The 27,868-nt window shown below is 36.6% G+C and overlaps 1 protein-coding gene across 17 annotated transcripts in view; it reads left to right on the top strand.

Moving 5' to 3' along the window:
- LOC112554730 (unconventional myosin-IXa-like) overlaps positions 1-27,263 on the top strand; it is a 63,673-nt gene extending 36,410 nt beyond the window's left edge. For 3 of the 17 annotated variants that reach the window (XM_025222711.1, XM_025222720.1, XM_025222710.1), the window contains 33 exons: positions 100-221; positions 478-619; positions 1,420-1,510; positions 2,077-2,178; positions 2,450-2,516; positions 2,977-3,021; positions 4,133-4,357; positions 5,837-5,876; positions 6,100-6,207; positions 6,553-6,633; positions 6,814-6,924; positions 7,648-7,770; positions 7,985-8,134; positions 8,644-8,813; positions 9,108-9,296; positions 9,451-9,630; positions 9,918-9,969; positions 10,958-11,056; positions 15,175-15,385; positions 15,970-16,011; positions 17,747-17,941; positions 20,181-20,279; positions 21,155-21,462; positions 22,268-22,384; positions 23,091-23,312; positions 23,672-23,777; positions 24,187-24,260; positions 24,696-24,882; positions 25,192-25,320; positions 25,828-25,933; positions 26,310-26,441; positions 26,702-26,838; positions 27,122-27,263. In XM_025222711.1, the coding sequence (XP_025078496.1) occupies positions 100-221; positions 478-619; positions 1,420-1,510; positions 2,077-2,178; positions 2,450-2,516; positions 2,977-3,021; positions 4,133-4,357; positions 5,837-5,876; positions 6,100-6,207; positions 6,553-6,633; positions 6,814-6,924; positions 7,648-7,770; positions 7,985-8,134; positions 8,644-8,813; positions 9,108-9,296; positions 9,451-9,630; positions 9,918-9,969; positions 10,958-11,056; positions 15,175-15,385; positions 15,970-16,011; positions 17,747-17,941; positions 20,181-20,279; positions 21,155-21,462; positions 22,268-22,384; positions 23,091-23,312; positions 23,672-23,777; positions 24,187-24,260; positions 24,696-24,882; positions 25,192-25,320; positions 25,828-25,933; positions 26,310-26,441; positions 26,702-26,726 (4,050 nt within the window). In that variant the 3' untranslated portion in view covers positions 26,727-26,838; positions 27,122-27,263. Of the gene's footprint in view, positions 1-99; positions 222-477; positions 620-1,419; positions 1,511-2,076; positions 2,179-2,449; positions 2,517-2,976; positions 3,022-4,132; positions 4,358-5,836; positions 5,877-6,099; positions 6,208-6,552; positions 6,634-6,813; positions 6,925-7,647; positions 7,771-7,984; positions 8,135-8,643; positions 8,814-9,107; positions 9,297-9,450; positions 9,631-9,917; positions 9,970-10,957; positions 11,057-15,174; positions 15,386-15,969; positions 16,012-17,746; positions 17,942-18,355; positions 18,407-20,180; positions 20,280-21,154; positions 21,463-22,267; positions 22,385-23,090; positions 23,313-23,671; positions 23,778-24,186; positions 24,261-24,695; positions 24,883-25,191; positions 25,321-25,827; positions 25,934-26,309; positions 26,442-26,701; positions 26,839-27,121 lie in introns of all 17 variants that reach the window. The other 14 variants (XM_025222717.1, XM_025222712.1, XM_025222719.1 and 11 more) reach the window with 14 other exon arrangements.
- The last annotated feature ends 605 nt before the right edge of the window (positions 27,264-27,868 follow it).

The following is a 27,868-nucleotide window of genomic DNA, read 5'->3' on the forward strand; positions in this document are numbered from 1 at the left end:
ACCACCCTCTTGTATTTTGGTAGCATTTTCATAATTTTGCATAAGTCACCTTATTTATTTGACGTTTTTTATATGTATGATTTGATGGTTTTGTTATAGGAAGAATATCAGCGAGAGGGGATCCAGTGGAAAAACATTGAGTTCATTGATAACACAGCATGTCTTGAACTCTTTTCCAAAAGACCCAGCGGTCTTTTTTGCCTTCTTGATGAAGAATGCAAGTATGTATCTAGGATTCATGCTTTTGATACTATTAAAGTGCTGGTTTTTATTAAATGTTTAATATACAGTATTCATTTCCCTTGTCCCTTTTCCTCTTTTCTTTGTCTTTGTTTCTGTTTCTAGTGTTCAGGTCAACACACACCTCATCTACCAATGAATGATTTGCTTATTCAGAAAATGAAAATGCCCGTGATGAAATTTTCTAGCTCAGCTATAGAAAGTGCTATATTAGTATGTGCTCTTTTTCCTGCCCAGCTTTCCCGGGGCAACCAATGACACTCTGTTAACAAAATTCACCCACAATCATCGAGGCAACCCATATTATCAAGTTCCTCAGCTGCGGGAAGGTGCCTTCAACATAGTGCATTATGCTGGCAAGGTCAAGTATTATGTAAAGGTATGTCTGCTGACAGATTTCTTCAGAAAAGCTATTCATACTTTGAAGTCTGCCATCCACCAAAGGAGTTGGTGATTTTTAGCAAGAAGTAAGGGACAACTATAGGCTGCACAGAATCTCACAGAAGACAGGAAATGCGCTTCTGCCCCTTATCAGCTAGTAGTCTGACATTCTGCTAGATTTGTGTCTCAAAAATTATTTTTCATGCATAAAATTCTGTTGGCATATGTTTATTAGGCATTATACTTTATCATAAAAATGCGGAATGGCAAGACTAAATAACTTATGTGTAATTAGGTACTACTATAATAAAGTATAATCAGTCTGGATAGTAAATGGTTGCACATAATGATTTTTCTTTGTTTTTAAAATCAAATTTCTGTCTTTTCTTTTAATTCTGCCTTTTTTTTTCTTTCTTTTTTTAAGCTTTGCTGTTTTGTTAGAGATATTGCATGCACCCTCCTTTTACCCTTTCCTGTTTGTCAGCCTCCATAACTTTCTGTCTTCTGTAGAATTCAGTTTATCTATGTGATTACTTCCCTTGGTTTCAAATCAAATCAAATCAGACTTTATTCCTGCCAAATATTGCTCATTACTGATGTCAGATTAATTTTGGTGCTGCCATCCAGAGGTTAACAATAGCATTTTACAGACAGGAGGACTGTATCACATAAAGTAAGAGAATTTGATAACAGAATATGGAAAGAGAAGCAAACAGTCACACAGTTCATAGGAGAGGACATGAAAACTCTGTGTATAATGAAGCATATTTTATCGTTTACCATTATTGGTTGCTGCAGGACTTCAGAGAAAAAAACTCTGACTTGGTCAGGCAGGAGATTGTGGGTGTCCTTAAAAAGAGCAGTATGGCCTTTGTGAGAGAACTCATGGGTGAGTGCATGCCTTTTTGTATTTTAAGTGTGCTGCAATAAAAAAAAAAGCACGTTCCATCTTTGAGAGCTGTAATAGGGCCTGCATGATCTAAGTATAGCGGACGATAGTCTTCACTTCTGGTTGCTCAGAAAAAAATTAATTAAAGTGACCTGGAAAAAAGAAAAAGTTGTTTGGTCTCCTTTGCATCTTCTGGTGTTGTAAACATATTTGTTGATTACCAGATGATCTGGTGTTTTCCAGATGTTTTAACTGATAATAGGGGTCAGTTGGATAACAGCCATAGTAGTCTTTGCGATCAGCCATTAGTCATGTCTTAAATCTGTGTAGCATATTAATGGGTGTCAACTGTTATTAAAATTAATGACAGCATGTTTACATGTTGCAGGTTTAGCACGTTGACACGTAACACCATGCTTAGCAAAGCTAGGTAGTTTTTCTGAGGAAATAGTTCATCAACACTTATGCATGAAAGATTTAAAGATTTTCCTGTTTCTTTTAAGAGGAGTTCTTCATCAGTACAAGATAAGCATTGGTAATAAAAGTGCACTGTTCTCTCTGTGCAGGGATGGATCCTGTGGCTGTACTGCGGTGGTCAATGGTGCGAGCATTTTTCCACTGCTTGTTTGCCTTCATCCGTGCTGGAGAAAAATATAGAAAAACAGGAGGTAACTAGCCTCCCCACTTTTAAAAAAATCCTTTCAGAGACTGCAGTTTACAAAATGTGTGAATGTCAAAAGATGAGCAATAAAAAACACTAATAGCAAGGTTTTGGGTTGAATTGATGCTTTTGCTTTGTTGTCAATGATAGGCAGTATAATTTATTTTTCTAAACTTGTAATAAAAGTAAAATTGCATGAAATAAATCTTTCATACATTGAGCTATTGTATGAAGATGGCAAAGTGTATGTACTCTTTTTTTCTGCAATCGTGTCTCAGGATCAGACAAGAAAAGGCGTTTACCAGACACACAGACAGAGCCCCCTTTCAGTGAGAATTTGCTTAGGTAAGAATAAGGAGCTGGTGTTTTACTGATGAATAATATCTAGAAACTGACTTGAAAAATAGACATGCTTGTGTCATATTTTTTCTTAGTTCAAGATGCAAATTCAGAGATATATAAATTATGTGCCTGATCGTTTATTATGTTAGTGTAGATGTTGAACATATATCTGTCTTATTTAAGCCTGTAACTAATATGTCCTAAAGAGATTGCTTCAAGTTTTGCATGTTGTCAAATGTAAGCAGGTTCGATGGTTCTTCACTCAGGTATCATTGCTTTTTATTTGTACAAGTCACAATTAATCTATCTGTGTCATGAATTACTACATGCACAGTTCTCAACAGGCAGTTCCAGGAAACCGGTTTACACCCTGGACTAGGTTTATTTCCTTCACATAAGTTTTAATCGTTGCACCCCTAAACTGCTTTTCTGAAAGTCATGTCCTTATTTGTTTTTCCTAAAGATTTTACCATGTAGCGCAGACTATGAAAGTGCTGCGCAAAATTCAGTAAGTCAAGGATTATGTCCATGACATTGTTGTACTAACGCAGTTGCCTCCTCTTGCTGCTGCCTAACGAATGGCAAGATTCTGTGTCAGTATTTTGGCATTGTGAGCCTAGTAATTTCTGAAATGCACTTTTAAGACCAATGTCTGGAAATAGAAATATTAACCCCCCAAAAATATATATATGTATATTTTGCACATACTTGTGCATTTTCTCTTGATACTAACTTCATCCTCTGTAATAATGTGTAGGCATTTTAGACTTTATTGGTACAGTCAGAATCTAACCTCATTTGAACAGAATCATAAAACATACAACATAGTAAGGGATGTAACTCTTTCACAAACATTCCTCCTTTCATTTTGCCCTTAAAAATTTATTGATCTAAATCAGTTTTTTCTGTGCAGTTATAGGTATGTATATATTTTCCACCTAGCTGCCAATTGTAGAGCTTTTCTCCCCTTATCATTTTATGGGGATAAAGTACATTTAGTACAGGAAACTTGTAAATTTGTGCTCATATAATAAATTATAGAATGTAAAAGAAAAGTGATATTGTGATGAGTGAACATTAAATTGCAAATTTAGTATGGAAAAACTTTTTTGTGTGTGATCTCCCTCCACCCATACGATACCTTATCATAACTAAGTATCATGCCTCACTAACCCTCTGCTGTCTTGTAGTTCTATTCAGCCATTTGTCTGCCTACAACCATCAAACAATACTTTGAAAATAAAGCACCCAGCTTCTTTACATTTCATTCTATATTGTAAGCCTCCTCCCAATGAAGCGAATGTTGCCGACAGCTTAATTAACCACTTTTACCAATCCATCCCTTCATTAGCTCGTGATCATCTGTCCAAATTTCAACACACAAAAAAAGTTTGTATAACTGTGCTTTTATTATTGTAAAAGACCTTCATAGAAACTGCTTCTGCTTTATCGTCTTATTTTAAGTTTACCTATGTGAACTGTGTTTAAGCAGCTTTATGTTTTTCCCATGAATCCCCAGTTTATTTTACTTTGCTAACCTTTTTTTATACTTTGTAACTTCAATTTTTATTTCTCACCCTTCATCTTTTATTTATTTACTTTTTTTTGCACTAAACAAGAAGACGAGAGCTTCAGTTGATGGCCATACCAGCACCTAACCTGCATGAAAGATCAGCCCTAAGAAAAAGCCTCACAAGTGTGCCTGGGGACAGTGAGCAAGATCATAACATTGTGCTCACAAGGCGTGGCGTGATGCATGAAGAGTTGCTGCTGTATAGCTCTTTTGAGTCCAGCCTTCCTCCTTCCGATGCCAAAGTTATCCGCCGCGCACGAAAGCTCCTCATGTGGGTTCCCTTCCCCCCTCCACTACAAGTCTGTGTATGCCTGCTTGTTTGTGGATGTACATCTGCTTGTGCATATGTTATGTGTGTGTGTGAACCAATTGATGTTGTTTGGTTTGCTGATGATGTTTTGATAATTTACTGTCATTGCAACATTTTACATTCTTCTCTTGGGTCTTCTGTCTGGCTTAGAAAAAAATGAGAGGGTTGATGAAAGATTCATGATTTAATTTTTTTCCACTATAATAAGGTGAAATAACATTATTTTCAAAAGTCATAGGCTGCATTAGAACTAGCTATGAAGGATTGTAGAGTTTGTGCAATGAAAGTGCATTTGCTTCAGTTGCCTTCTGGATGTGCCAAACATGGTTACTTGTGCAATAGAACCTTGTATTTTTGTGACTGATGTTCAGCACGTGTTTAACAAAAGTGCGTTTGCTTCAGTTGCCTTCTTGATGTTACTAAAATGGTTATTTGTGCAAAGTACTTTGTATTTTGTGATTGATGTACAGCACATACTTAACAAAATTTATTTTAGTTTTCACATTTTTAGTTAATTTAGTTTTTGAAATGAGACCAGAGCTTTGAAGGCCAAACTTTTACTGTCGAGAAGGAAAGGATGGATTAGATCCGGCAGAGCGAGGGGAGAGTATGTCAAGCCACACGGAAGCAATTAGCAAAGAATGACCAGTTGGGTAGTTGGCACTGCAGGTGCTCTTTACCTCCCTTTTTCAGATCAAACCATTCTTTCCTGCGATGAGCTAAGAGTTCGGCTTTTATGGTATTTCAGTTCTCGTACTATCTCGGTATCTATTTTAAGAACTATCTTCTTTTATATCAGAGAAAATAGAGTTTAGAAGTGTTATAATACCACAAACATAGCAAATGTTGCTTTAGATTGGTTTCCTAGAAAACTCTTTATAAAATTATAAATATAATGTTTTAAAGTTTTTATATATTTATTAAGATTTGTTTTGTTTTTTTTGTTTTTTTTTTTTTTTTTGCAACAATTTTGTTAAAATGGCTTTGATTCACTTTTGAATACTTATGTTTAGTTTGGCGGGTTTTAATTTGAAAGCAAATTAAAGTGGACGGGCTTGATTGATTATTGGAAACTTGATCTAGCATGGTCTAGAGGTACTCTCTTTCTTACCTGCCTGGCTTTTAATGTCGTGAGCCTCGTTTCTCCATAGTTGCTGACTCGGTGTAAAACACCAATTCCACCCCCACCCCCATTGTTTCTCCACCCCTACCCTACCACATCCCCATTCTCTCTTGGTTTTTCAGCAGTCAGTCCACCTACATCTATTTATCACTTAGTAATTCAAAATCAATACAATACAATCATGCTGTTCTAAATTGTAGAGACCTCCTTCTCTTTGTACTTTCTTTTTTTTTTTTTAAGATTGGTAAATTGTACCTATGTTATTTAGTTGGGTTTTGAACGAGATTCAGTGGGGTTTTTTTTTAATTCACTTTCAGGAAAAACAAGTCTTTCAAGCCAAGGCCAAAGCCATCATTGGTAAGCGGGATCTTCACTCACATAAGTCTTGAAGAATTTTTTTTCTTTTAAGCAAAGAAAAAGAACTATTTTGAGTATGCTATATTAATGGATTGATTAGATCAAGTAGATAAGCTCTGTAATAACAGCTCTATAAAATTCCTTCTGGACAAAAATTAACAACTTAATAAGCATCCTAGCATGTTATCTTTTTCCCTCAAATTGTCTATATTGATTATTGCAGAGTTTCCGTGACATCAAAACTTTAAAGGCAATTGCTAGTCGTACAATGTTTGGCGGTGCTCGAGCGTCCAGCAAGAAGCAGCCACCAAGTGTTGGTGTACAATTCCAGGTAAACAAAAGAAAGTTTTCTTACCCTGGCTTTGCTAATGCTACTTATTCATAGTTTCTTAACTATGAAAACTGCATGGTTTTTTTTTAATGCCAAGCTTGTACTACTCACTTGACAGTTACTAGTCTTCACAAAATGTTTTCCCATGAGAGTAGCTGTTTAATAAATCTTCGTAAAATGTCACTTTCCATGTATGGCCTAAAGAACAGTCTGTATAATAACCCTTTATAAAATAAATTGTCACTTTGCCATGCACAACCCAAAGAGCATCTATGTAATCAACCTTCAAAAAGTAAAATTGTCTTTTTCCCCTACAATTTGTCATTTTGTATTTCCTCTGGACAGTGGTCCCTGTCTAGGCTTATGACCACACTTAACCAAGCAAACCCTTTCTTCATCCGCTGCATCAAGTCCAATTCAGACAAGGTCAGTGAAACTTTTTGCTTAAAATCAAAACTTGCCTCGACTCATTTTTATTTTTATAAACAGAAATGTTTGTAGATACATGACCTGTATTTGTTATTTATTAGTCTTCATGTTGTTTCTAGAAAATAGAATTATCGAGTAATATGGAATTTATAGGGGGGAATCTAACTTTTTTTTCAGGCAGCCTGTCAGTTTGATGATGAGATTGTTTTACGACAACTGCGGTATACTGGTATGCTGGCCACTGTTAAGATCAGGCAGTCTGGTTACAATTACCGCCTAAAGTTTGAGGTACATGTTTATGCATTCATATCTTTTTGATGATATATTACTAGTAATGGTAATCTGACAAGCTGTCTCTTATCCTCTTTTTTGTGTGTTTTGTCAGTCTCTCATCCATTTTCACACATTTTCACCTTACCTCTCCTCCATATTGCACTATTCCTCAAACGTCAACCCTGCTCATATATGTAATCTTCCTGCGGCTGACATTTGCGATTCTGTGGCCACTTTGAAGAATTTTTGTTGTCTGAGTAACTGTTTACAAGGCCTTATAATTTTTTGACAGATATCTTTCCATGCACTCAGAGTGGGAAGCTGTACACCCTCTGTTTGTGGAAATTCACTTGTACAGTGGAAAAAAATGCTTTTTGTAAATCCTGTTATTATTCACACCTATCTAACATAAAGTTATCCACATAAAAAAGTGTTTTTGTGATTTAATCTCAAGATGAATGATCCTGACAGTCTCTAGGAATCTATTTTAGATGTTGGAAATTCTTTGTTTTATGGTGCATTTCTTTCAGAGTCATAGTTAGTATCATACAGTGACTGAAAGACATTGTCTTTAACTTGTCAAGTTGAGTGCATCTGGTGGTGAGTCATTGTCCTTCTGTCTTGTGCATTTCCTTATGTCTATGGTTAACAAAGGAGGCTGTTACAGGACATTTTTGTTGTTTTTTGTCTTGAGATTATGAAGTGCTAAAGATTGTGGTGTTTTTCTCACATATACAGGAGTTTATCCAGCTATATCAAATCCTCCTGCCCAAAGGTCTTCTTAGCTCACAGGAGGACATTAGGCATTTCCTGAAGACCATGAACCTCAACACAGACCATTACCAGATCGGCATCAACAAGGTTTTATTTGCTGTCATGGCATTCTGACATACCCTAGAAAGAAGTTTTTTTACTGTAAAATCTGCTGGAGAAAATATAAGATAGAAAAGTAACTTTTTCATCAGGGCCTACCAGTTGCATAATACTTTCTCTAATTTTACACAGTTCAGCTGGCATGCAGAAAAGCTTAAGTGACAGGTGAAGTGTACATCATATGAATGCTGTTTGGTTGCAGGTTTTCTTGCGTGAGACTGAAAAACTTTTGCTCGATGAGGCTCTGCATGCTGCTATAATGCGTCGTGTCATCTTTATTCAGCGATGGGTGAAAGCATGCCTGGAGAGGCGGTACTTTCTGCGCTTGCGTGAGGCCACAGTGGTTTTGCAGGTGTTTCATTTTTGTCATATTATAATTTGAACACATGTGCTCTTTCAAAGTGAGCGAAAAGTTCACTTGTAAAAAAAGAGTTTGACGTATCAGGTTGCAGGGGCTTAAATCACAAGAAAGGCAAGATATACCACAATAAAACATTTTATGATCTGATCAGATTTAAAAGAGGGAATCTGATAAAATATATATTGTCTGGAAAAAGGTATGCTTAAAGGTAGATTTGTACAAGTTTTACCAAGCTTTGACATTTGGGGAAAAGTAATAATTTAGGTGGTGAAGGGGATGTGTCCATTATCTTGGGGAAAAAAGCACTTCCTTGCTTGGATTTAATGCGGTCATCAGATCTGAAATGGGGAAGCTAAAACAATGTTTACAGCATCATGGAAATCCAGAAAATTATTGTCAGAGCTTTTGTTTTTCTCCTACAACCTTTCCTCTGATTAACATGATTAACCTCCTCTTAGGAAAAGTATGTTAAATTTTTAATTACATTTATTTTGTCTTAGAAACACACTCGACGCTTTCTTGCACAACGCCATTATCAGCGAATGCATGAAGCAGCAATCACTATTCAACAGTACTTTCGAGGCTGGCAAATTCGAGCTTGGTACCTTACACATCGTCAGTGCGCTATCTTTATACAAGCTTACATACGAATGTTTCTTGCCAGGCGTAGGTGAGTATTAGAAGGATCAATAAAAAAATAATGAATATTTGGTGGGGGGGGGGGTATTTCTGCTGTAACAGATTTTTATTTCTTAAATTTTAGGTTTTTATGCCCAAAGATTTTTTTTTTGTACGGGACTAATTATGAGATGCTGATGTTTTGAATTTTCCGTTGATGTAACTGCTAATCAGTATATTGTTCAGTAGAGAAATATTTAAAAAATTTGAAAATACAGGGAGAATACTATTATTTTCGAGCTACATTTAGGGACTTCAAAATTTTGTGAATCTTTTCTTCTATTAGATTTCTAGCCTATCTGCTGGAAAGGCAGGCAAAAGAACAGAGGTTACGTGAGGAGGAAAAAGGAAGGCGACGACTTGCCGAGGAACTCCAATCATCTGCCAGTGATGAAGGTGTTATGGTAAAAGGGTCTAGTGCAGAGGAACTTGAAGAAAGGGAGTATGCTCCCATTCACCGGCGGGATTCGGAAGAGTGAGTGTTAAGGAAAGATGAATCTTGATAAAGTTTGATGAGTTTGCAGAATGTAGACTTTTTTTTCAAGCATGATTAAATTATCATCATCATTGTTATCCTACGTTGACAATGCTAGTCGACAAAAAGAATTACATTGTAGCGATGTTGGCAGGAGCAGTGGAATCCTGGAGGATTCAGAATCTGAAACTCTGTCTGTGGAACCAAGGTCACAGCCAGGTACCCCTACCAGCATCTCTTCAGGGTCAAGGCCAGGATCCATAGTGGTGCCTTTGGTGAAAGTGGAGAGGAATGACCGGTATACAGCAGAAGACTCTCAAGGTTTTGCTGGCGGGTGAGATTCATTTTCTTCTGTCTCTCTCACACACTCATATACACACACAAATCAGATTGGTTAAAATTATAATGATTCTAAAAAATAATTTTGAAGTAAGAGTATAAACCTTCATTGCTGTTTCAAATCTCAAGTTTAATTGTTGCAGCATATATTGAAGATAATGTTACAAGATAATTGTTTCTTGTTTCTTCAGTTATAGTTATATTTTTTTAGGGATGGTTGGAACCATCTGTACTTATGGTTGTATCATGTTTTGTTTGGTTTCTTTGCTTCATTTCTCTCAGTAAAGTGCAAGAGCTGGCTAAGACATTCCAACAAGCACGTCAAAGAGAGGATGTGAGTATTGTGACTTTTTTCCTCAAAGCTATTATCAAGCTACTTGCCTTAAGGTTTGCTGCAAGAAAGGCCATGAGAAGCAAGATCACACACAATTTCATGAACATCATGTTTAAGCCTATTTTTTTATAGTCGCTTACAGTGTATTTAGCTTTTTTTTTCTCAGCTTGGTTGTGTGTGGAAGCTCGATTAATTAAGCTTGGGGTTGAGGATCAAATCAATAAAGTTTATTTGGTTGAGGAGGAACTTTCATCAAACTTTGCCTAATTATTTCTGAGTCTTTAGAGTAGTTTTTAGATACAGTTGGACTCTTTCTTCTTCTCTTTTTGGAGAAGAAATGTCAGCATTATATCAGTAACATAGGTCCGCATTACATCGGGGATAAAGGTCATCATTACATTGGTACCATATGTCATCATGTCAATAACCTAGGTCATCATTGCATCTGTAACAGTTGGCATTATAGCATTATGTGGGTAACAGGTTGACATTACATAGTAACAGAGGTCAGCATTACCTTGGTACCATATGGTATTATGTCAGTAATTTGTCAATATTACATCAGTAATAATGGTCAGCATCACCTCAGTAACAGAGGTCAACATTGCATCATTAACACTAAAATGAGACCTGTATTTTTCACAATTTAGTGCTTTGGCAATAAGTAGTATATGATCGAAACATTATTACCATGGAGTCATGCATTTTTCTTGTATTTTTTTGCCAGTAGCCATGGCATGTTGTTATGTACAATAGGTGCTTTTCTGTTATTTCTGATATTCAGCTTTCAGTTCTTTCATGGGGATTACTGGAGTTGTTGTACCCAAGTCTTTGTGAAAACTATCAAATTGTTAGCTAGAACACGACTTAGCAGAGGGTACATCTCATTGATCTCGTTCATATTTGCCTTTTAACTTAACTGAAGCAGCTAATAAGGCTGAGCTTGCACACATTTGACTTTTATAACTCTGAGCCTGCTAACCTCTAGATTGATGGTCGGACATATTTTGTCCACCGTGGGTCAGAGCGGTGGAAGAAGAAGCAGACCCCAGCACCACTCGCCAAGCAAGAGTCCTTTTCAGATGTGGTGAGGCGTCTTAAGCGCTGATAGCCTGAGTTGATCTTGGTTGTCCCATGCTGCTTCTGCATGTATTGGTTTCAATGTCTTACTCCAGACTTCTTTTTTTCCTCCCTCCACCAAGGTGGAGTTTGCTCAAAAATAACTGCATGAGTCTTGCGACAAGATAAACTGCTCCTATCCCATCTCCCAGAATGCCGCTGTAAATGGTGGGTTCCATTTCAAACATTTTGCACGTGTCAAGTTCATCTTTGATTCTTGTAATATCTTAGCATGCAGACATCTGTGGCGTGTGCTTAGACAATATTGCTTATGTAAACGTTTCATAGATACGCATACAGTTTTGGATGCAGTTAAATTTGGGATATGCACTGGCTTTTATTTAAGCATGAAACAACATTCAATTGACATTACCAGTAATAAGTGAATTCATCCTAGAACAATGCATCAGCTGCAGAAGTTCAGGCTTTCATTGACATAATTACTATGTAAAAAAAAGACTCCTTAGACTCATTCTGTGTGCAGTTCTTTTTGAGCAAGTGCAGTGCAGTTTATAGCTTGCAAGTTGCTCTTGTAGGTGGTGAAGGGCTGTAATAAGCATTAGTTGATTTTGTGTTAAAGTTCTTGTTTCTACCTGAACCAGTAAATATTTCTTTTTCCAAAATATAGGGATCACTCGTTTTATTCAGTTGAATATGCAATAATCATGCAATAGTTATACCCCAATTTTAAAATATATTTACTGTGAATTTGTTACTAATTTATTCATGCTAATGAATCACAGATACAAGGCACAGTTTATAATAGATACTGGTTATATCATATATAATAGATGCCAGGTACAGTGTGTAATATATACTGTATAAGACTATTTATATAGATCGAGAGATGTATAGAGAGATACAGAGTATAAGAGGTGATAGATAGAGGTAAAGTTTATAATACATAAAATTCAGTGTATAACAGGGTGTCCAGTCACTTAATCCCCAGACACTTCATCCCCGACACTTCATCCCCGACACTTCATCCCCTAGACTTTTAATCCCCAGACACTTCATCCCAGACACTTAATCCCCGACACTTCATCCCCAACACTCAAGAACAATTTTCATATCATATTGTTGAAGAACATTAAATTTACTAGCTTATATGAACTTTAACTAATGTTGTTGATGTTCAAATGACGTTGAAGTTAATAGCATGATTTGAATTTGAATTTCATATTAAATTTTTCGCTATCATGAAATGAAGTGTCGGGGATGAAGTGTCTGGGGATTAAGTGACTGGGAACCGTATATACCAGTTACATTGCATTATACATATATAAGATAAAGTGTATAAGAGATCAAATGCATAGGGATAATAGATTTTCTGCAAATTTCTGTCTTCTCCCTTTTAATTATTTTATCACACTATCTTCAAGTAAAAGATTGTGATACTGAGTAACAACCAAATTCCTTTTAAATTTCTAATGGTACAGTTTACTTACAGTATATTTGATCCATTCATATAAATATGCTAGATATCCATTATTGTTTGAAAGACACTGACTTTCAGCAATTTGTTTTAAAGTTGATAAGGATCTATTGCTGTTGACCTTGTGACTTATCTTTTCACACTCACTCCCACATACACACACCAGTGGAGAGACTAAACATACTTCTTTTCCCCCTTTCACACTCACCCACCCTGCAGACTACTTGCAAGGGCTGTAACAGATACTAATCCATCTTCTTGCTTCTACACTTAAAATAGCTCACCATGGTATATCTACTATCTTTTAATTACTGGAGGTGGCAAGTAACTCTCCAAAGTCCTGTGCACTGAGTATGAGGCTGTCCTATCACCCCTTAATTCCAAAGTCATGTGCACTAAGTATGCAGGTGCGTTGCCTCCCCTTTGTAAACTGCTTTAGCTGACAGTATGAGGAGGCTATTAGATGCTGTACCCTGATGGTTAGTGCTGGGCTGTGCAGAAAGTTGCCTGCTTGGGCCTGAGACTAGTCACAAGGTAGCTGCTTAAAGCAGGTGAATTATGAGGTGAGGAGAAGGCAGTGAGAGGGAGAATTGGAGTGCCACCTTCCTGCTTTCTCCTGGACATGCTGAGTCTCCAGCCCATGGGACTCATTATGTTTTAATGGGATGACGTGCACAAAGAGAGATCATCACTGTACAAAGCTACACAGCTATTTATTGTGGATAAAGAAAAACATTATTCTATTATGTAGACCATTTTTATCTAGATGGACACCAGCTGAAAGCACGTTGCAGTTTGTTCTAGAGGCATGCTCATAAGCAGAGTGCACTGTTTCAACATTGCTGTAATAAAGTAAAATATCTGGAAAGACTTAAGACTTAATACCCACTTTATGCTTAAATTTGTGTGCTGCTCAGTTCCTACTCATAGTTAACTTTTTACACTACCAGCAGTACCAGATAATATGCATCTCCCAACATTTCTGTCATTTGTGAAAGATATCCTGAAAGTTTTCAGCTGTAACATGATTAAGGTTCTTTAGCAGGTTGTCAATACCAAGGATGTTGTCACACTTTTTTTTTTCTTTTTTTTTTTAGTGAGGATGGGGTTGGATAGAGAGGGGAGTAAAATTACAATTGCTTGGTAACTTGGCATAGTTGTTGAGACAAGATGACTGTGTATCAGCAGGTATTCTGTTCAATCGATATGAATGTCTACATTTTGAGGTACACTGGGAGTTTCTGGATGGTAGTCATGGGCCAGTTCTGCCTTGTTAATATGTAACATGTCGTCACTTCTGTTCTATTTTAGATTTTATTTCATGTTCTCAAATATAACAATAAAACAGACAAGACAGAAGTGTGCCAGAATTGGCAGAAATGTTAGAGCAGATGCATAAATCAGAGAGAAATTAATCACATCTCATGGAAAGACTAATGTTGTACATAAACTCTTTTTTGAATCACAGTGACAGAGTGTTAAATGTGTTTAATTGCACCCTATAGTTGAGACATGAGCCTTGTGCACCACTTGCCATCACTTACTATGTACAGAACACATTACTTGTATATTAATGTCTGTTCTTCCTTCTGCCCCTCCGTTTTTAGGGGAGTGGGGTGTCAAGGAAGGGTTTTCTGCATAAAGTTTTATTAAGGTTTCAGACCTGCATTAAAAAGAAACATGGAAAGCTCATTTTATGTCTTAAAAACTGTATTAACCGAACAGAAAGATTGTCAGGTTTTAAATTTATATTGTTAAGAACAGCTTAGTCTAATTCTGTTTCATGACACTCGTGCCTTTAATTGCACTGGAACATGCACATGCTTGCATCTTTACATATCGCTGCCATCTATTTATTATTTAATGGCCAGTGTGTTATGTTCAGGTAAAGGCATTTGATAAGGCTATAATGTATCAATTAAGTTGCGCTTGCTTCACTGTTTGGGTTGTTTCTGATATTGTCTGTTACAGCCCTTCTGTTTGTATACCTACTTTCTTGTTTTTTCAGTGTTTATGAATTTGGGTAAAAGATGCATTCAGAAAATGAATGTTTATAGTGCTATATAGTCTGGTTTGTTTTGGGTTTGTTTTTGGTTTTTTTTTTGTCTCAGGCAAGATCTGTTTTACTGTATTTTGCTTACAAACAAAAGGGGGCTCATGCACAAAGTAAAACTGTTTATCTACATGCATCACCCTACCTTCAAAACTAACTCTTTCTCTAGAATTTTAAAATCGTCTGTGTGTTGGAAGAGAGTTGTTTAAATTGTGTTGAGACATTGAGGTTCCTAAAGATTTTTAGAGGTAGTGTCCATTGTCATATTTTATAGAAATGCAGGTGTGCACACTCATGTGTCTACCTAAGATACAAATCTGGATGTGTGTGGAGCTTGATTACTGCTCAGGGTTTCAGAGAACTTCAGCAGGATGTTCCCATCTGGTTTGAAATACTAGCACAGTTAAAGCTCAAGGAAGAAAAGAGCTTGTCATTGGATCTAACAGTGTCAGATAAGATGCTTATGATTACAGATAATAAAAGCTAGAACTTGAAGTTTTTGTCAAGATATTGTGCAAGTCATGCAGCTCTGGAAAAAACTAGCCTTTTAAACTAAAAATGCAATCAATCTAACTGTCACTTTGCATTTTGTTGTTAGGAGTTATCACCAACAGGCAATGATGACATCCCAACAGATGTGCCTGGTCACCTGTCACCAGAACGGCTGCAAGTGATTCAAGAAGTACTTGCAAAACAAAGGTCACCAAGGCATGACTCTACAGAATCCGAGGAAGCAAGAGGACCACAGGATGGCACATCACACAGCACATTCCATACAGTGAAAAGTCGCTTCAAAAATTTGATGGGTGGTAAGTATATTTCTTGCAGTTAGAAGTTTTAGTTCTAGATTACTTTGTGCAGATTAGCAGCTTAGTAAACCCTGACAGCAGCCCTGCCTTGTGGTGACTGGAGTAGATAATGGTCGGTTTATTGAATAGCTGAGAAATTTTTTTTCTGGCAGACATAAATTTAAAACAGGAATGCCAAACAGCTTGTAACCATCTTACTGTGATTGTTTGCTGGGTTCATACAGGGGTTGAGTAAGAAGTTTTGGAAAACAGTGAAAACAGTGTCTGAAATCGCATAACATATTTTTAATTTATTGCCTTGAAATATTTGCTCTTTCAGTATTTTAATGAAAATACTTTTCTGAGTTGTTGTATGGTTTTTAATTTTTTACTTGGGGAAAATCGCTGTCATTTCTCAATGGCTGTATGAACCTTATAGAACTAAAGAAAAATATACAAAGCTGGAAAATCGGTCCTGGTTTAAAGCCATTCTTGTTCTTTTGTTTTCTTAACCAGTTTTGATGTTTTTAATGTTAATTTGATGTGCAAAGATAGCCATGTTTGGAGAATTTTGTAAAAAGTGTCAGCTTTTCGTGTGGCTTTAGTGCACTCTCCCAAGATAAAACCAAGCAAACTTCGAAGAGCAGGTTTGGATCTCATCAAGTCAAAATCTCTTTATGTAGCCATATTTGGCAGACCTGATACACAACTAGCAGCCCTAATCTTGTCCTTCTTCCACAGTATTCTAGAATACTTTTCTTGTAGATGTAACCATTGTTTAAAAAGTAGCACAGCATGTGAATAGTAAGCACTGTTCATGATGAAGCACACAACTTTGCTGGTCAGGAGTGAACACTTTTGCTCCTCTGTTAGTCACTTCACTGCTTGCGGTCACTCAGAGTTTATATCAGTGTGTAGTTTGCATGCGATCCCTCCGTCTGCCTGTTTTTTTGGGGGTTTTCTTTATGAAGGAGGGATTATACTGAGAGACATATAGGTAGTAGTCATATTTTCTTCCTCTCCAGCTCTTATATTTTGACTCTTGCACAAGACTCACAAGGTCACTTTAACAAAAGTCCCTGCAGGTGTGCATATTTTTTGAGGATCAAACAGACAACAAGAGCTAACATATGTTCAAAGTGATTAAGTCCTATTTTAATAGAAACTAGAAATATTCAGCTCAGAACTCTCTCTCTAAAAAATAAATTCAGATAATAGCGTGCATATGCATTGCTATCTAAATACCATCAGCATTTCCTACAGACCTAGATACGTGTCAGACCCCCTAGAGATCTACTTAACTGACATGTTGAGTCTTTGCTGTACCGCTAAGATTTCCTCCAAGGACGTTCTGCAAGAACACCTTAAACGTCACCCCTGAGATTTACTAATGGTCATAATGAGAAGATCCATCAATCCCTCTCGTAACCTGCAGTAGTAGCTGTATTCAAACCTTATAGCCATGATTGGTTTGCCAAACACCATCTGAATTTGTAGTGGTGGTGTTATTGGATCCCCTGGGGGTCTTTTTTTCCACCCTTTTAAAGTGTTCTTATCTTCTCTTACTGTGATATAGCCTTAGTTGCTGGCACAGCATAAAATTCAACCAACCATCTGAATCTGTGATGATGAGCTTGCTATTTTTTTACTAAAAACAAAAAGAGGACAGACTAAGCAAGTAATAAGATGCCATTCGCCCTAGTCACTAGTGAAGTGCAGCTGGAGGATGGATTAGCAATACCTATTGTTTAAGGTGAGATAACTCCACAGCAAGGTGCAGCTTGTGACCACCACACCTGTTCACATACCTAGCCCTGTGTGCATCCATAGTCACTTTAGGTTAATGCAATAGAGGTCTAATACCTATATACACATCAGGTCCTGTGTGCAGTCATGGTCACTTAAGGTTTATGCAGTGAGCCTCCAATGAGTTAAGACAAATTGACTTAGTTTCAGTTTAAGCCTTAAAACACTTGTCAACACTGTAGTGAGACTCTGGATGGATTCGGGTCTTCTCTTGGGACACTCTGTATGACACCTGTTTGTAGGGCTGGCCATCAGGTTTTTTCCCAGGTACTCAGGTTTCATCCCCCCCATTTCCTCTCCCTTCATATTGTGAAATCACCGATAGGTGGAAACACTTTCTGCCAAATCAATCAACCAACCTAGGCCTGTTAATGATTTTTTCAGATCATACTAGAAATACCATGATCAATATTATGATACTGCTTAGGCTTCATACAAGTTTTTTAAAAAGATATACATATACAAGCAGACACACAAGCTCTTACACACACAAAATTGTATTGGTGTGTTCAGGCATACTTTGTTTTCAAGCAGTTTTTGGGGATTTGAAGATTTCTTTTCCATATTTTAATGCAGACTTGGTCACCAATGGAGGTATTAACTCAATGCCCTCAACAGAACAACACGTTGATGGCCTACAGCAGTTGTTGCTTATCTCTGTTTTTGGTATTCCCTGGTTGCTAGATACCAGAGCGTGCAGTCCTTCTCATCTCTTGCTCAGACATGCACGAAATTCCTTCCGGCTTTTCCGTGACCGTGACCCTGACAGGAGTGAGTAGAGTTTGGTCATTCATGGTGAAGAGTGAGGTCCCATGATTCGCCATGATGGCTGACTGCAATGGCTAACTGCATGGTGCCCCGCCGTGTCAAACTGGTCTTTCTTTTTCTGTTGCTCTTCCTCTCATCTTTTTCGTCTGTCACACACATGTGCAACCTGTCATTGTAAATGTTATTTTTTCTTCTTGGCTTCATATAAAGATTCCTGAAATAAAAAGAAAAGTGCCTAAAAAGATAAGCAGGACGCATATCAATCCTTTCACTTGTAAAGAAAAACAGTAAGATCATGAGAGATCAAAAAATGTTTTCCTTTTTCTTCACACATGCAGAAAGATCCAACAGCACATGTTAATTATAGGTTGACAGTTTGGTTTGGTCGTCATGGTTTAGTGATATTTGTCTTGCCAGAAATACACATGCACATGCATGGTTCTCGAGCCTCTCCTCTGGGCCATTCACGTGAGTTTCACCACTGAAAGGGAATGAAGTCCTCCCATATAACCTTTGCTTCAAGAATGCCGTGCCCTGTCTGTAAAACATATCTGCTTATATTTGCATTTAAGCTTGTGAGCATGACAATAAATATCCCCCCACCTTCTTTGCTCAGTCTGAAGTTTCCTCATTCACTTTGGCATGTTTCTTGCATTCAATCAAATTATCACCTTGTATGCAGTGAATCAAAGCATAGTTTGTACTGCTAAATCTTGTGTGTTAAACTACCTGTGTATGTACTGTAACAAATATAACCTTTATACATGCACTGAAAATATTTGGGGATGGTTCTATATGACCATCATCCATGCTTTTACTCATGTGTTGTTATGATCAGTATATAACTGCACTTTTAAAATCATTGGGTGCGGTTAGCTTCTGATTGCTTTGTGTGATATTATTTTGTTTTAGATAAATACCTATTTTGGCATAGGAAAATGATTTCAGTGATGGAAAGAAATTACAGAAAAGTTTAAGATTTTTTAAGACATTTTCTGCATAAAATTTCTTCATGGTTAAAAATTACATGTAGATGTGTAAATATGGGTATGTGTGTGTATAGAGAGAGAGATTGCTCCTTACTGGAAAACTGTGAGAAAGACTTTAAAATTATTTCAGGTTGCTCATGCAGATGTTTGTGTGTGTGCGTGTGTGCATGTGCATATGTGTGCATGGATGTTTTCAAAAATTTTGAATTGTGAGTATGTGTATTATGTGGAGCAGCTCAAATAAAATGCTAACTTGCACGCCTTGATTTTAGTTTTTATATTTTAATTTATGGGTGGCTTTAATTTGCTAGTATGATTGGGTGCTCGGTATTTGAAGAGAATAATAACTCTGTGTGTGAGAGAGAGAGAGCATGAAATGAAAAAGGAAAGGTTCAGATATGTAGATGTTCAGGTTGCATTTATGGAGATGTGGGCGGAAGTGTTTGTGTTCATTTTTGTGCATCTATCTGCATACAAAAGAAGAAGTTCTGACATTTTCATTTATCAATGTATTACCTAATGTCAGGCTATAAATAAAATTATATTATTGTCACGTATTTGTAGTATTCTTGAAGGAAACTTTCAGTTTCAAATGTTTATAAGTTGCACAAAAAAATCAGGTAGTGGCACTTTAAAATGCACAAAGAGAAAGTATATTGACATAGCTTAATAGATACAGAAAACCATAGAATTTGTATGTTTTGGTCCACAAAGTTTAAAGTTTGCTTATTTAAAACTAGAGATTAATCTGTCTCATGACAATACACAAATTTCTTTTAAGTTTATTTGACCTTCGGTTCAAATCACATAGTTTAACAGTAATTGCTCAAGCATTTTCAGTAAACTTATAACAAGCCATACATTTTTTTTTTGCTGTAAATCTTAGTTTTTAAAATAACTTAACTCATGAGCTCTCTTGCCATCGTGCCCAAAGTAAATCTGAAAGTAGAGCACAAATGAAAGAGAGTGCATTATTTTTTTGATATATTGTTTAACATTTATGTTACTAATAAAAGATATCATAACTGAGAAAATGTGTCCATGCCTGAGGAAAAAAAAGTGATGGAGAGAAACTACATGGTAGTTACACTGTATATTGTCAGGACTTTATCAAAATACAAATGTCGTGAATAATGTGGAAGTAGTTAAGTTTTATTTTGATATCAGGATATAACAATTTTCAAGAGCAAATCTTTGCTTTCAGTTATTTTTGAAAAATCAGATAACTATAAATCTTTAATACTTTATCTCAGGTGCAAGAAAAAAGAAAGATCCAACAGACAGCGATGAAGAAGGGGAGGAAAATAAGCAAGGCAGCGCAGTGTCCTCTCCTATTAAGAAAACCACAGAATGTAAGAAAAAAAGAGATCTAAACATTAATAAAAGATTTTGCCAGAAAAATATTGTGCCTTTCAACATTTTGATTGAAAATTATCTTATATTTTATTCCTTTTTTGCATGTAAATGCATACATAAGATGGTTTAAAACATAGTACCTCCAATTTTAAAGTAGGCGTGCATTACTGTATTTATGGTTGTAAATGCCTTCATCAAGGAAACCAGCTGAGGGGTGAAATCAGCTTTTAACAGGTTTACAAGTTATCATAGACTATAAAGTGACTTCGTTGGTTTTGTTCAGTGGCCTAAAATGTTAAATCACAGGAGAACAGGTTCAGTTTGTTGAGTGAATAGGCAGTGCCTTCCTACACAAACCACTGCATGTTGTTTTTGGCACAGTTTGGGAAGTTGTGTCCTTGCATACACCCTGGGACTGTGTGCACCATTTGAAGATCATAGTGCATGCATGGCTGGCTTCACCATAACAATCCCCACACACTGCAATTGGCATCTTTTTTTACAGGAAGATTCATTTCATTTGATGTTACAGTCCATATGTGTGATAACTGAAAATAGCTCAGGGCTTATTCTCTTAAAGCATTCTTACCACTGTTAAATATCTGTTTAAGTATTAAGATTCTCACCTTGATAAAGTAAGTAGATTTTGGATTGGCATGATATTGTCAGGTGCAGAAAAACAAGACACTATTGACATATCATAGCTACTAATGTAGTAGATCTCCATTAATTCTATGTACATGCATTAAAATAAATATCGCATTTTGTTTTTATAAACCCTGTTAAAAAAATAGCATATCTAACATCATGCATTATTTAAAAATAATTAGCAAAATTACTGATCTTTTTTTTTTTTTTTTTTCCTCATAAGTTGGAATTGCTGTACTTCCACCATTCCCAGTTCCCAGCATACCAGCTTCACAGACAGCAGGAAAGGAGGGGACAGGTGTAATGTTGATTGAAGATGGAGGCAAGCAAGCATTGTCTCCTGGGAGACAGGCACGTACAAGGCGGAAAAAGAAACAGAGAAACAGCCAAGAGGGAAACGGCCAACAATCTTCAACTCGACCTCAGGGCAATGTTAACTTTTGTGGAACTTCTGAATGGCAGTATTCAGATGACATGAAAATTACTGATGTTCACGACTTGCATTTGCTGGATGACTTCATAGCAGAAAAGGTATATTTTCTTTAATTTTGGAGAAGAAAAAAGTTTGTAGTCTCCATGACATGAAATAGTTTTGTTGGGAAGGCTAGTAAAATTTTATAAACAATTTTTTCATTATTTTAGCAGTTAACTTAGTTTGCAAGCTATGAAACACATATAATTAGGGGGACATTTAATGCAGAAACGCATTCTTAGTACTGATTAAGGTTTATAAATCATCTTTTGCATTGTTTACAATTAGGAATAATTTGCTGTATCTACCCACCCCAACCCCCAGGATAATGCTCGGGAGTTCCAGATGGGGATTAGGGTGTTAAAAGCATGCCTGGCCTTGTTAATGTGGCTTATGATGTCATCGTCCGCTCCACGATCCTTGTTGGCTATGCTCCCCAGATACGTGAAGCGGTCTGTTTCCAGTATGTTCTCTCCCTGAAGCTGGATTGGGAGTTCCTGCTTGTTGATTCTCATCACTTCAGTCTTCTTTCTGTTGACCATTAACCCAGTCTTCTCTGCCTCCTCTGTTTGCTTACTCAGTTTGGTTTGTGCATGTTGTTGCCAATGAGATAGGACACTTATGTCATTTGCAAAGTCAAGGTGCACTAGCAGTTTCATGAAGGTCCAATGGATACTGGTGGTGTTGTCTTGGGTTGTCTTGCACATAATCCAGTCTATGACCATCAGGAAGATTGCTGGTGATAATATGCAGTAAGTTATTAAATTGCCTCCAAATTAGTATTAAGCCTTCCTTTTTTTTCTCCTTATTTTTGGTTGATTTGGGGGAATTATTGCCATTCACACTTCTTTTGTCATCTTACAGCGTCAAGATCTCTTCAAAGACAACAACAGACGGGACACCATATTTGACAGAATTTTCAAGGGAGCTTTAACTGAGTTTCATAAAGACCTAAAAACTGTGATAGCAGTGCAGTCAAATGTAAGTGGTACATTGATAAAACAGTGCATGTTAGGGTAGTTTCTTAATTCTTAGATTTTAGCAAAACCTCGATAATCCTCCAACATCCAGATAAAAAAAATAATTTTGTAAAGTACATTCTTGGAAATGGATACATTTCTTCTGGAAATGTTGTATCCGACTCATTTCTGCTGAAAGCAATGACGGATAAGTTCTTACGCTATTGAGTACTTTAAAACTGCTTTTCTATTCCCACTTTTGCAATTCTCTGCTTCTTTCTCTTTGGCTTTTGTTCCTAGGGTGCCAGTCCATAATTAACAATTATCAGTTTCCTGCATGTAGTTGTATCACCGAATAATCTGGCCAGAATTTTTCATAGCATCACATATTTCAATTTTTCTGTAGCCAATCTTCATTTTAGCTATTAGTGCATAAATCTTAGAGCACTGTATGCATTAACATATGCTGATTGAATATCTTACTGAAAAGGCCAAAGTTAAAGTTCAGTGGTAAGTTCGCTATGTAGTTTGTTTCACGTCTTCAGTTGCTGTTTATGTACATAAGGAAATTCAGTACTCCCATAGAAACTTTTTCTGATAATGCTTTTGATTTTGGTAGAGAACATTATAGCAAGAAGATAATACATTGATGTGTGATCTGCCTGTGAGCATATATATTAACTTTATGACTATATGCAGTTACATTATTGATAAGTTTTAATGTGCAGAATGGAGAAGTGTCGGTAAAATACAGAGACCTGTTTGAGAAGTTCAAGATTGTGCTGGAAGCTGAGATGCATAAGGAACAGACAGACGCACCTCTTGTCATGGCACATAATGCTTTCCGAGGATTTCTGGACGAGTTCATGAACAAACATGCAGGTCGACGGCGTGAGCAGCGCAAGACGGACAAGCCAATGAAGCCATACAAACAGAAGAAAGACATGGTGGTCAGATTTTGCCCATCTATAAACTCTACTCTCAGTTATTCAGTTGTTTTATGTTAGTGTAGTGGCCATTATTTGCATATCTCTCCATCTAAAGATAATCTCTTAAAGTCACAGGTGTTAGATTGGACAAACCATTCTCTACTTGGTTTCATGTCCCTTTTTGCCATATGTCAGTACTGAAAAAAAATGTCGTGTTGCCTGTTTGTTGAAATTCATGATGACAGCTGCCAGTAGGAGAATATAGGCTTACAGATAAGTCTAGACACAGCTGCTTATTTACTTTAATAAGAATTAAGTCAACATAAACAATGTGACTGTGTCCAATATGGCTAATGTCCTTGCTCACCTGCTCCTTACAGGAACATTTGGGTCACAAGTTTCTCCAGGTGCAGTTCAACATTCCCACTTTCTGTGAATATTGTTCTTCTCTTATCTGGATCATGGACAAGGGTCATGTCTGCCAAAGTAATTTTTTTTTTTCTTTCAACTTTTTTTTTTTGTTTTACACTTGTGATGGCTTTCATAACTTAATTTGAATGGAAAGAGTGCTAATTCAAATGTTCACACACTAACTTAAAAGGTGAAAAAATTTTTGCGAACAAAATGAACTTATGAAAAAAATTGCACCTTTTACAAAACAGATGATTACTGTTATTGCTACTTATTTATAGCAGTGTGAAATTGGATTCTAGGTAACTTGATTACAGGAAAGCGTGATAACATACTGAAGATTGAGAACCAGCAAACTATCTGTACTTGGTTCTGTGATGTCAGGATTTTATTAACTGATTAGCAAGCAACCATAGTATACAGGTCTTATAAAATATTAACCTTGTTGGCAGTGGAAAAGTAAGATATTTTGTGACTGTCACAGTGTGCAAGTATACCTGCCACAAGAAGTGTTCCATCAAATCCACATTAGCTTGTCGTGGCAACTCGGCAAACCAGGTAAAAAAAAAAATCTGACTCATTTTCTGTTACAATTTTTCATTTTCCACGGGGAAATTCCTGTGGTGGCAGTAAAGATGAATGGAGATTGATTTATAACAGATTTTAATTTTTTAAATCATTTTGTAGGCATGAGCAAAGATTGCAAAATAATGTTTTTCTTTTAAAATATTTAGTACCATTAAGCAGCTTGAATTCTGTGATAACTGCTGCAAGTTAGTCATTGTTCCTCATAATGCATTGAAATCCCATTAATCTATTCATGCCTTCATTGATTTTTAATTAAATAATTATGTGCTTGTAAATGCTTTTTTCCTTAATCATTTTTCTGTTTATCATAGATAATTTGAGTTATGTCAAATATTGTAGTCTTTAAGTTTTCCTTTCAACTTCCACTAGATAGCAATGGTACCTTTTTTTTTTTCCTAATATCAGGCTCTAACTAACGCAAAAGTGTTTGGAGCACCACTTGAAAGTCTTCTGAAGGAGGACCAGAAGATCCCCCTGTTGGTCGAACGCCTGATCAGTGCAATCGAGACTCATGGACTGTACACTGTGGGACTTTACCGAAAATCTGGGGCAGCACCAAGGGCCAGAGAGCTGAGGCAGCTTATTGAGACAGGTATTTTTAATAGCATAGAACAACAATTGCTGTGGGCATTTATTTTAATGGGCATTTATTTGTTTAAATATTGACATTTTTCGCTAATGTGGCATATTACCTAATTTATGTTCTCTACCCACAAAGACTGCTTTAGAAAGAGATTAACTTACTTCATATCAGCCTTTCAAGGTGTCTGTCTAGACAGACATCAGTTGTTTTAAATGAGTTTAAACAGTCATGATCGCTGGTGCAGTGTGCTGTGAACTTTGGTTCATTGCCAATGATGCTGGACGAAGACAGATTTAAATGTGATTAACTTTATTTCAGGCTTTGAGGGCGTTAATCTTGAGGAGTATCCAGTGCATGTGCTGACCACAGTCCTAAAGTCGTTCTTTCGGGAGCTTCCAGAACCTTTGCTCACATACGAGCTATACGATGACTTCCTCCGTGGCTCAGGTAAGGAATAGTTTCATTTGATAGAAAATTTGAAGCTGAGAAATTTAATATTTTTTTAGTCATTCCCAAAATTTGCAGACTTTCTTATGACTTGTAAAAAGATGATAACATTAGATTATTGCATGTCTAAATGTTAATATCAGTAATAATGTATTCTTACAAAATATTCCTCAGTAAGAGCTATTATTAAATATCTGAACTATTTAAACAAACTAATAGATTTTGTGATTAGTTCTTTAAGAAAAGCTGTGTTCTCTGGTCAAACACTTGTTCTCTCTGTTCATGTACTGTTTTGAGAGCATCACATCTTTCTGAAAACATTTGAGTTGTCCTCTCCTCTTCTCCATATTTAATATTGCTAGCAACTGAAGGATTTAAGATGTGGAGCCACTTGAAAAAAAATATCAGTTTGGGGATTTCAGCATTTTTAAATGCAATACAATAAGGTTCAGATGAGGTTTGAAAAATATGCTTTGATGCTTCATATAATCGTCTGATCTTCAACAGAAATAAAAGACAGAAAGGAGCAGATACAGTGCATGTTTTCTGTCATTGATAAGCTGCCCAAGCCAAACCATGATCTGTTTGAGAGACTAATCTTCCATTTAGCCAAGTGAGTCATTACAATGTGTATAATTTTGTTTGTTTTGTTTAATTAGTTATGTGATCTTCTGTAGACTTAAATGACATTCTTTTGTAAGGATAAATGGTGGATCATTTGAATTCAGTGCTTTAGTTTGGATTTTCTTCAACAAATACTTATTTACAGCTTCTATTATTTTACTCTAGAGAATGTGATCTCCATCTGTGGCACAACTTATGATATACTGAGGAGATAAACTGGCTCAAAAATGTTACAGAAATGTGTTCCTGTTATGTGAAAATTTATGGTGGTTTTGTCTTTAAAGCTAGTTTTTTTTTTCTCTGTATTCTGAATAAGAAGAAGGGTGATCAACATTTGCTTCTTATTTGAAATCTGCTATCATCAGGGTTGCCATGCATGAAGATAGTACCAAGATGTCTGTCAATGGCCTTGCAATCATCTTTGCCCCCTGTCTGCTGCGTAGTAACAAGAAAATCCAGGCTCAGGAGACTTTGAATCAAGTGCCTAAGCAGACAAGGTCAGAACCTGGGATTTCTTTCTCTCCTGCAGTTTAGTTGTGCTGACTCCTGTGTTTCTGCAGGAGAGTGTTCAGCATGGTGTGGACAGTACAGTAGTTTAGTCATCAAATTGTATAGTTACTTTACTGTTTCATAAGTGCTGGAGTTAGTGGAGGGTGTTCAAAAAGAGTAAGATCAGATTCATGTAGGTCAAAGTGCAAATGGGGAGGAATGCTGAAAGAATTTGTCATTTGTTTCTCATTGTTGGCAATGTCACCAGCTGCATTAGAAATTATCCTGGCTGAGGAATTGGCTACAGTGAAGTCCAAGCTAGCAGACATCAACACACTAGAAACTGCAGAGAAAACTGCCGAGGAACGTCTCACGTTTGTCCGAGCAAGCTTACGCGTAACAAGGGTAAATATGTAACCTCCTTTTTTCATTTATATTTTTTTTAATTAATTCATTTTATCATGAGCTTAAGAGTAAGTAAAGTTACAGTGTGCATTTTCACAAATCTTTCACAAAAACAGCTTTGGAATAGTAGTTTTTTGGCTTAAAGCTGTTGGTTTGAATTGAAGGTGGGTTTTAAAATTCAGATCAAGTGAAAATGCTGTTTCTAACGTGTGGCTGTTTTATAGCTGAATTGTTTGCAATGATTGCTGGAATTGTGTGTACAATATTTAATGTGGATTGACAGGAGAGGCCAGATATTGCACGTCCTCCCCTTGCACAGCAGGAGTCTATGCCTGAGGAAGAAGAGGAAGAGGTGGAGGCAACACCCCTCCCAGATCTGGCGGCAGAAGAACGAGCTCTGTCTGCTCACATAGCTACCATTCATAGAGAGAAGTATGATCTTATTAAAGCAAGAATTCAGGCTAAAAAGTGTATGCTTTTTTCTTTTTGGTGTTCTTTCAAAACTGGTATTGATTGTTAAGTCATAACAAATAAGGAGCTATTCTTTTTTTCCTTTCCTCAGACAAAACTTGACGACCAAGTTGACAATGCTGGAAACAAGACAAGCAAGCTCAGATGAAGATATGCTGACTGGCGACGAGACGGACAGTATATTTGATGCAGCCGATATTCAAGAGGAGATGAGTGAGGACTATGCTGTTGCCTTTGATGTTCCAGGTTTGTGACAGAGTGAAAGCTCCGCTTTCTTAGATTTTTCTCTCCTTTCCTGCTTATCGTATGTTCCTGTGTACAGTGAAAATGTAGTGGGTGAATTTGCATGTCTGTCTAAAATATAACTAAATATTAACAGAGGGTAGGAGCAGCAGACAAAGTACCGATTATTACATAGCAGAGCTGTATGGGTTCTTAACCACCACAAAAACAGATCTTGAGGTCATTAAATATGTGTGTGTGTGTGCATATGGCTTTGGCATGATGTATTTTTAAGTATTGTGTAAATTCCCATATTTAAAAATAAAACATAGAGCAT

Source organism: Pomacea canaliculata, linkage group LG13 (genome assembly GCF_003073045.1).
Source record: "Pomacea canaliculata isolate SZHN2017 linkage group LG13, ASM307304v1, whole genome shotgun sequence".
Lineage (NCBI taxonomy): Eukaryota > Metazoa > Mollusca > Gastropoda > Architaenioglossa > Ampullariidae > Pomacea > Pomacea canaliculata.